Source organism: Hylaeus volcanicus, chromosome 9, assembly GCF_026283585.1.
Source record: "Hylaeus volcanicus isolate JK05 chromosome 9, UHH_iyHylVolc1.0_haploid, whole genome shotgun sequence".
NCBI lineage: Eukaryota > Metazoa > Arthropoda > Insecta > Hymenoptera > Colletidae > Hylaeus > Hylaeus volcanicus.
The window spans coordinates 1045733-1055373 of NC_071984.1; the positions used below are offsets into that span (position 1 = coordinate 1045733).

Sequence of the window (9641 nt, forward strand, 5' to 3'; positions counted from 1 at the left end):
GCGTAGAGATTATAACATTAGATGATTGAATTAAGAGGTTAGGTTCTCCTGCGTATGACTTACATGGAAAGTCTAGGACTGTTTCTGGGAAGAAAAGAGAGAAAGCTAAAGGTAGACGATTGAATGAAGAGATTAAGTTCTCTTCATTCCTTAGTCGAGTATTTTCTGTTGATTATTAATACAGATCTGCGATCATCAATAGACTGGGGATCTTTATGCATTTATAGAAAATTTAAATGTGCAAGAATCTACAAAATGCAAACAATATGCAAGAATATAAAAAGTATTGAAAGTAAAATTCATGTTACAATATTTGCTATAATATGCATTTATAGGAAATTTAAATGTGCAAGAAACTACAAAATGCACGCAGTATGCAAGAATATAAAGAAGATTATAAAGAATATAAAGAAGAAGGAGAGTAGAGTTCATACTATAATATTTGCAGAGTAAAATAAATTCCTATTTAGGTTCAATTTTTGTAGACACGTTTTGTAGACACACAAGATTTTATTTTGCATAAAGATCCAGCAGTCTAGCCATCAACAATGTAAAGTCATGATGTATTATCCGTAAGGTGCGTAGTTATGGAAACGATATTTTGTAACACCTTTGCAACCGTTTTCATTTCCATCGAGGACGACTGAAGAAAATAGATTGCTAGCCTTCTCACTTCTGTGCCTAATGGGATCATTCTACATGAGCCGTTCGAATGTCGCATACGAGAGTAGATAATAATAGATGTATTCTAAATCGTGGGAATCGAGAGAATCATGTACGCCTCGGGACGACGATGTTCGGATATTGTTTATTTTCACGGCGAGGCAATGGCGAATATTATTTCACGATAATTCCAAGGATATGCCACTGCTAATTAATAAATGCGACGAGTTATTTTTCTACCGTGTACATTCAGCAACTGATAAGAACTTTTCTTTGTTATGATGTGTAAAGATATGGGAAACGAGAAGAAATGTAATTAGCTGTTTGCGGAGATGTGTACAGTTTCTAATGGATTATCTATAAGAACACTTTTTTTTCATTGAAATGAAAAAGTATGTATGCGAGGGTGTGTTATTTTACAGTAGTGTATTTTTTTTGTTCGAGTGCTGATTAAATTAGTTTCTAATAACAATTTTTATCTCGGTTATAGTTTGAAATACATGGGAAAATATTTTGGTTTCCTTTCAGGAATATTTTTCATTCGCTAGAAAATTGTTGAGAGACAAATGAAGTACACGGTATCGCAGACAATTAAATTATCTACAAAAGAAAAGCCTTACGAGTCAAGATTGTACAATCAATACTTTGTGTATTTTTCATTCGCTACAAAATTCTTGAGAGAAAAATGAAAGTACACAGTATCGCACAACAATTGAATTATCTACAAAGAAAAGCCTTACGAGTCAAGTTTGTACAATCAATACTTTTATTATGTAGCTTGACATAACATTTTTAATTGGAACTGGTGTCAAATCATATAGAGAACCAGTATTTCAGCAAGATATTGATTTTTCAAACATTATTCAGGAGATCTTTTTGAAGATATTTCTGAAATTCATAGAAATGTTGAAATATTGATTTCTCCAAAATGATATAAGCCACTTCTTTCATAGAGACTTTTCATTATCTACAATAAATGTTGTATACAAATTTCTCGTAAAGTAGATCCTTTCGCGTTTTATATTCAATTTTTCAATCGGCACTTGACCAAAAAAAAAAAGTAATCCTCTAAAATAAAATACCCTAATAAATATACATAAATATACATATATATTTAAAACACTATTCACCTGTATCAAATAAGAACTCAACGTCACCTTTCATTTCGTAACGTTTATTTCTTTACAGGAAATTATTACAAAGTGCGAAATATTTGTATGTGTACATTATATATTGTATAATTTATTTTAGTGGTTTAACGTAAGGGTACATGTTTTATAAATTTGTACATTTGTAGGATATTTATACGATTCTCGTCTACATTTATTTATTTGCCAGCTTGAACGAGTTTGCAGGAAAACCACGTGCGCCCAGACCTTTTATAGCGAACAAGTAGCCAGCGTGTGGTTGTTCTTTCAATTGTTTCTCGGTCAAACCTGTCGTAGCCGTCGTCACGTACAGGGTGTCCAAGTCGGCACCGCCGAACGCCACGCTGGTTATGTTATCGACGTTGTTGATCTTGATAAATCGTAACAACTCACCCGTTTCCGGTTTTATTTGCATCACCTAGACATTCAACATTTTCCTTTCTCAGGTAAATCGATTATTTATCGATGACTCTACGATTACGTTAATTAAATACTTACACCGCCCCCACCAAACAAAGCAACCCAAAGATTCCCATTTGTATCTATAGTCATACCATCTGGAATTCCAGGCATGTTATGTTTCTTGAGGTCGAAGACAGTCCTCCTGTTAGCTAGAAAAAGAAAAGAGTAAACATTGTAAATTTGTTTAAAAGTAGTAGTTTAAAGTTTGTGTAAATTTCTTATTACATATAGTTGCTGTCTGAGGATTGTAGTCGTAGGCCTCAACCTGATAGGTCAACGAATCGATGTAATAGAATGTGTCTTCGTTAGGAGTCCAAGCTATTCCGTTGCTTATAGATACAGATGGTAAGTGTGTTTTCACCGCAAGATCATTGTGAACGCAATAGAGAGCTCCCACGTTGTGTGGAAATACTCCATTTGTCTCATAGCCCATCGTTCCTAGTAAGATTACACTATCGTACAATGTAAAAACTTATAACAATACATTTTCTTAAAAAACAGGACAAGTTTTGACTAACCACCCCAAATTCTTCCAGAAGCATCTGCTTTTCCATCGTTCCATCTAATCTCTTTGGGGTTGGTGCCCGTAGTAGCTAGCTTTCTACTTTCGCACTTCGATGAATCTTTCTTTCCATCCCACGTAAGCATCAGAATCTCTGTTCTAGATCCTACCACCAGTTTATCGCTGGCACCATCCACAGGGAGAACAAATCCAACAGGTCCGTGTTCTGATAATAGCAAAACTTATTGTTAGATACTTATCGGTATCTAGGAAGTGTGACATACTGACAGTAGATAATAAAATACTTGCCCACGTAGGTCGAAGTGAGAGCCTTCGTCGAAGGGTTGTACCTGAACACTTTCTGAGCGAATATATCAACAAAGTACAGGTTTTGAGACGCTGGGTCCCAGTGTGGACCTTCGCCAAGGTTGTATGGTCCTATTAGGGGTTCGACTGTCACTTCTGCCATTTTTCTAAAGAAGAATAATTGTATTGGATTAATTTGGAATTGGAAGAATTGGATGTATCGTGAGTAAAAGGTAGATTTAAGTGCTTTAAGTCGATGAGATAATATATTTGGTAAATTTCTGTTGATTTGTTTCGAATTCAGGATGGTTTATTGTAGTAAAGAATGGTACCAGATGGATCTTAACTTTATATATATATATATATGAAAGCAACAAGTGTTTGTTACAGTTTCTCTGATATATACCGGTTTATAAGCATTTCAGTTCAGTAATGGATATCTATTTTTAGTTAATTACAATCCATACAAGTGCCGGTTTAAATTGATTTCGATAGATTGAGTAACTCACCAGCCTGCCAATGTAACAAGAGCAATGGAAGATTGTAGTCGTGGAGAAAGATCTTCACTGTACGAATGAATTGATTTCTCACATATGTACATATATATACTTGTTACAGCCATCAGATAAATGCGGTGCACCTCTAACTATCATTATCTATTGCGACATAAATCACGAATAGGTTATCAAATAAAAACAATCCGAAAATGATAAAGCATGTTATTTTGAATTGTAATGAATTGAATTTATTCCGATTTACATGATCAAATTATATTGGATATATATAATTAGTATTCATGATAGAGATGTAGGATAATAAAATTCGATGCGTGTGAATGTTTCAAGAGCGTAGAATAAGTTTTGCAAATAGAAAACTGTAGATTGAATTTTAATTGGTTCGTTCAACAGTTTCTTGTTGCATAACATCCTATATACAGGGTGTCCCAAAAGTCGGGGAGGAGCCGGAAATGGGGGGTAGCTGAGACGATTCTGAACAACAATTTCCTTTGCAAAAGTGTCGGATGAGGCTTCGTTAAGGAGATATTAAGAGAAAACCCCGACCAATCAGAGCGCGCGTAGACGAAGCGAAGGCTACGCGCTAGGCGGCAGCGTCAATGTCCTTCGATGCACGTCGAGTCGCTTGTTCGCGTACAAGCGCGGCCGCCAGCGCGTAGCCTTCGCTACCGCGGCCGCTCGAACGGTCTACGCGCGCTCTGATTGGTCGAGGCTTTCGCTTAATATCTCCTTAACGAAGCCTCATCCGACATTTTTGCAAAGGAAATTGTTGTTCAGAATCGTCTCAGCTACCCCCCATTTCCGGCTCCTCCCCGACTTTTGGGACACCCTGTATATATATATTAATATCAAATGAAAATATAGTTATCATATGGCATATATATTTATATAAAGTTAAGATCCATCTGGTATAGCATATATATATATATATATATAGGATGTTATCCAACAATAAACTGTTGAACGAACCAATTAAAATTCAATCTACAGTTCTCTATTATATATATATATGCTACATGATAACTATGTTTTCATCTTAACAATTTACTATTAATTAAAAACTCTTTCGTTAATAAACATTAATCGTCCAGATTTTTCAAACGTTATTAAACGCTATTTTATGATTGTTTAAATTGAACTTGCCTATTTTTTCATATAATTAATCGATACCATTAATCTTATATATATGTGTTATTTTATGTACTGTAGTCTATCAAACAACGAAGGAAATATCTAAATATACATATAATTTAACGAACTTGGTTGTACGAACAATGGAAGGTTATGTGACGACAAAGATAATGCACGTTTCTTTTTTATCATGGTAAGTCATGCGAATAAAGTTGTACGAATAATAAAGAGGCCATCACCTGGTAAAGACGGTTACTTCTTTATCGACTCAGCAGCGGGTTGTCACCTGAACTTTGGCGGAAACTTCTTTATCGACTCAGAAGAGGATCTATTTTACCGTCTTCTGTTCCGTTTGTCTTTTTGAATTACTGTTTGATTTTTCTTAATTAATAAATTGCTTTTTGGTTGTATAATACGTGTGACCATTAAAACTTGAAAATAAATCCACTTATATTCTGAACATATTTTAATATAGTCTTCAATACTATAGCGTCAATAATTACTCAATATTATTAAATAAATATTCATAAAAATGATAAATTTGACATAACACACGCTCCCATCATTTTATTATTCTCTACATTTACTATTTTATTTAAATTGAGGTATCTTTTAGGAAAAATATCTTTATCTTCCATTTATTGTAAATAATAATTTTAAGCTCGCCTTCTGAACATATCTAAAATATGTACGCATATGTAAATGTTAAATAGCATGTTAAAATAATATATTCCAGTATTATGAAGCAAAGAATCAAATCCAAAAAAGGAAAACCTTTAAATTAAACCCATCCAGCTAGCTATCGACATAACCAAAAACCACTTTTTAAGTTTCCATTAGTATTGGCTTCACATCTATTCAAAATTACAATAGAAATTGTCTCATGCTGTAATAGAATTTTAAACAAAACAACTAGAATGGTTTTCTTTATTTTCATATTTATTCATTGCTGTTTCTAAAGAATACTCAACGTATCAATATATAATGCTTAAAGGTATCGCAGAACTTTTCAAATGAAAGTGAAATCACAATCTGAATGAGTTTGCAATCAGACCATGTACTCCTAAACCATGTACAGCAAAAACATAACCAGCGTATGGTTGTTCTGCTTGCTCTTTTGGAGTTAAATCTCTCTTCGATGTGGTTACGTACAGAATATCCAAAGAGGGCCCTCCGAAAGCACAACTAGTTACAGCTATCACAGGAAGCTTTATAATACGCAACACATGACCAGTGTGAGGGTTTACATTGGCCACCTATTGTTTAAATTCTTTGTTATTTCACAAATCTTGTATTAAAACTTTGCTATTGATACTTACACCACCTCCGTTGAATAAAGCTACCCAAAGGTTTCCGTCCCTATCTATGGTCATTCCATCGGGCAGCCCAGTAACATTATTCTTCTCCAGATCAAACGCAATTCTCTTATTTGCTGCAAATAAGAATATTTCTTGCAAACTCTGCTTTCAATGAGTCTTATATATTGCGAACTCTGCTTTCGATGAGTCTTACATATTGCGAACACATATTTTAATAATTTCTTACATATAACTCCTTCGATGGGCTCAAAGTCGAATGCTGCAACCTGTCTTGTGGGTGTATCAATGTAGTAAAGCGTATCATCCTGAAGATTCCAAGCCAATCCGTTACTGTTTGTGACAGGAGATAATTCCTTCTTTGGGTTCAAATCAGAATCGATACGATAGAATGTTGCTTGATTGGGTACAACTACAGCGTTCACCTCTGGACCAATCGTACCTGCAAAGAAGATGTATTCAATAAGAAAGCAATATATCGAATTATGTTTCTAATATATTAAAATTTGCAACCAACCACCCCAGAACCTTCCCGAAGAGTCCACCTTTCCATCATTCCATCTGGTACCATTGCGATCAGTGTCTACAATAGCCAATGTTTCAGGGCTAGACCTCGAAACATTCCTTTCGCCGTCCCATGAGACCAGAACAAAGTCTGTACCAGTTCCGCACACCAGTTTGTTTGGTTCCCCTTCAACAGGAACAGCTACTCCGACAGGACCATTTTCTACCAGTGATTTGAAGTATTAAATTTCAAGTCTGGTACATATTTTCAGTACCGTAAGAATTGTAAATGTACCAATATAGATACAGGCAAGATCTTTTGTTGCAGGGCTGAATTTACATATCTTTTGTGCAGTTATGTCAACGAAGTAGAGTTTCTGAGAATGGTGATCCCAGTGAGGTCCTTCGCTGTGCTCAAAATCACCTACCACAGGCTCGATGACTACCTTGGAACAGTCATGCGCAGCTCTGGAGACATGAAGATGAATGTGTATTATTTAAATATTGTTTTGGAAAGAACTATGAAAGGCATTTGGCACTAAAATTACTAATAGTTGATGTGTTATGGGTACTAGCTATTATAGATACTAGGATATAGTTAGTTTCCTATTTCTAGCAGAGCCATAATAATTGAGTAATATTTAATGCATTATAGATACTAAGCGTCAGAGATAGTAGCTATTATAGATACTATCTATTATAGATACTACGCACCAGAAATATTAGCTATTATAGATACTAGGCATTGGAGACATTAGCTATTATAGAAACTAGACATCAGAAATACTATCTATTATAGATACTAAGACATAATTAGTTCCCTATTTCTAGCAGAACTTTGAATTGAGTAATTTAATAGAAAAAATAGTTTGACTACAACTTAACGTACAACTCAAATTTATTGATTTAGTAGTTCCATTTGAACATCCATGATTTATCACCTTTTAAGTAGTATCGTTTTATACAAGATAAAAGTGACACAGAGTATGTACTGTATTCAACATTCCACAGTCCTTTCACTTTCAAGTTCATTCCACTTACCCAAACTGTACGCAGAGAGCAAGATTTAATCCAAGAATGAGAACTGTACAAACGATGGCTCGCATCGTATTGCGATTGTTAATTGGAAGAAGAAGAAATATATATGGAACGAGTGGAGTGCAACTTATGTGTTGCACGCTCCAAAGGAAAACAGCGAGTGAGACTCGATTGTACTTTTACGCTTCATATACCTCTTCCACCTTCACTGTGTCGTTTGGGACACCTATATTTTAAATACACGAAATCGGTATTGTCATTGATACGAGATAAAGCTGTTTATATGACTAAGTATAATTACACAGCCATTTTAACAAAATTGCTTTTTGCCTCTGTTTACAGGATTTTTGTTAATACTTATAAGTATATATAAGTAATATAAGTAATATATACAAGTAATATATTCTCCTTGTTTCAAAATTGGACGTAATGGAAAATGGATGTAATTTATAACAACATGTCTCAGCGGTAATATTAATTAAAAACAGATAACAGAATGGAGATATGTTTCCATCTTCATAAATTTTATGCTAGTTTGAATAATAAAGACTTTCAATGCTCTTTCCTGATTGCTATTGACAGCAAAGTGGCAATTGCATTGGCCGAGCTTCAATTTTTTTTGCATTTTCAGGTGTTTAGAACTCAAATATGCAGAAAGATCAAGTAGAAGTTCGAATGATGGAGGATTGAGTTGCACAATTCATACTCTTATAGTTTTCTTATAGTAAATAAATTCCTTATAGTAAAAATAACAATTGAATAGTTGTATATATACAACTATACAGTTATATATATATTCACTACATATACAACTATAGTTGTATAAACTATATAGTTGTATGGTTCTGATGCCTTCCATTGTTCATTTCTAATTGCTACTAACAGCAAAGTGGTAGTTGCATTACGTTAAAAATTGATCATTTCATTTATTTTGCATTTTTAGATATTCAGATTTTAAAAATACAAAAAGATCAATTAGAACTGAGATCAGTTTATTTGTATTTTTAATTTGTTACTGAATCATGTAATTTGGCAAAATTAAGTGTTCTTGAGGATCATCGAGGGTTGTTTGACACATTCTGTAACAAAATTACAAATTTAAAAATTAATAATCTCAGTTTCATTTCTTTAAAATAAAAGAATAATTCAAAGAATTTGTTGCAAGTGAAAAAACACATGTACAGTTTTTTGTAAAGTAACGTTTATTTCCTTTAATTGAAAACACGTACGTCGATGTTCAACCATCGTTTTATGACACGAAAACGATCAATCGTGTCTCGATTAACTAATCAATATTTATGCAAAACCTGGTACGTTTTGCATAATGTATTTGACGTATGTAAATGTCCGCGAGAGGCTCTAAATTAACTTTGGCGGCCGTGATATCGCGAAGATAACTACCAACGTTTCCAAGGGCGAAGTAAATTTTATATATGACATATATGTATATTATATATGACATATATGTATATTATATATATGTCATATATAAAATTTACTTCGCCCTTGGAAACGTTGGTATATGTCATATATATACACACACACACACACACACTTTTTAATTATTAGCATTTTTCTTATCTTTCGCAGGCGCACGTGTGATAATTTATAAATTATGTTCCAGGTGCGCTTTTTTTTGTAGCATGCGGTTTGAGAACGCTTAGTTTAGAATAAATATTAATCGGTATTTTGTTAAAATTTTTTTTCTTAACAATTGGAAACTATTTTTCTGTTTGGCAGTGTCTAATGACTCTGAATAATTGAAAAATTATACTTTTCGAAAACTGGGCTGAGCAATTTCATTTTTACATTAGAATAGTTTCCTTACAGTTGAAATAATAGTTCTATATTTGTATAGTTGCATACTTCTATAGTTTTACATATTTATAGTTGTATGGTTGTATAGTTTTACAGTTGTATGGTTATATAGTTATATAGTTGTATAGTTGTATAGTTGTATAGTTGTATCGTTTTACAGTTTTATAGTTGTATAGTTTTACAGTTTTACGGTTGTATGGTTGTATAGTTATATAGTTTCATAGTTATATAGTTGAAT

The 9641-nt window shown here is 33.5% G+C and overlaps 1 protein-coding gene across 1 annotated transcript; it reads right to left on the reverse strand.

Moving 5' to 3' along the window:
* Positions 1 to 1756: 1756 nt before the first annotated feature.
* Positions 1757 to 7834, reverse strand: LOC128881955 (uncharacterized). The gene is made up of 11 exons (XM_054133429.1): positions 7589 to 7834; positions 6843 to 7015; positions 6561 to 6770; positions 6273 to 6485; positions 6047 to 6159; positions 5757 to 5983; positions 3085 to 3248; positions 2792 to 3001; positions 2499 to 2711; positions 2310 to 2422; positions 1757 to 2229 (listed from the first exon to the last, which is right to left on the reverse strand). The coding sequence occupies exons 1-11, from the start codon at positions 7651 to 7653 to the stop codon at positions 1987 to 1989; spliced, it is 1944 nt and encodes a 647-aa protein (XP_053989404.1). The 5' UTR covers positions 7654 to 7834; the 3' UTR covers positions 1757 to 1986.
* Positions 7835 to 9641: the final 1807 nt, after the last annotated feature.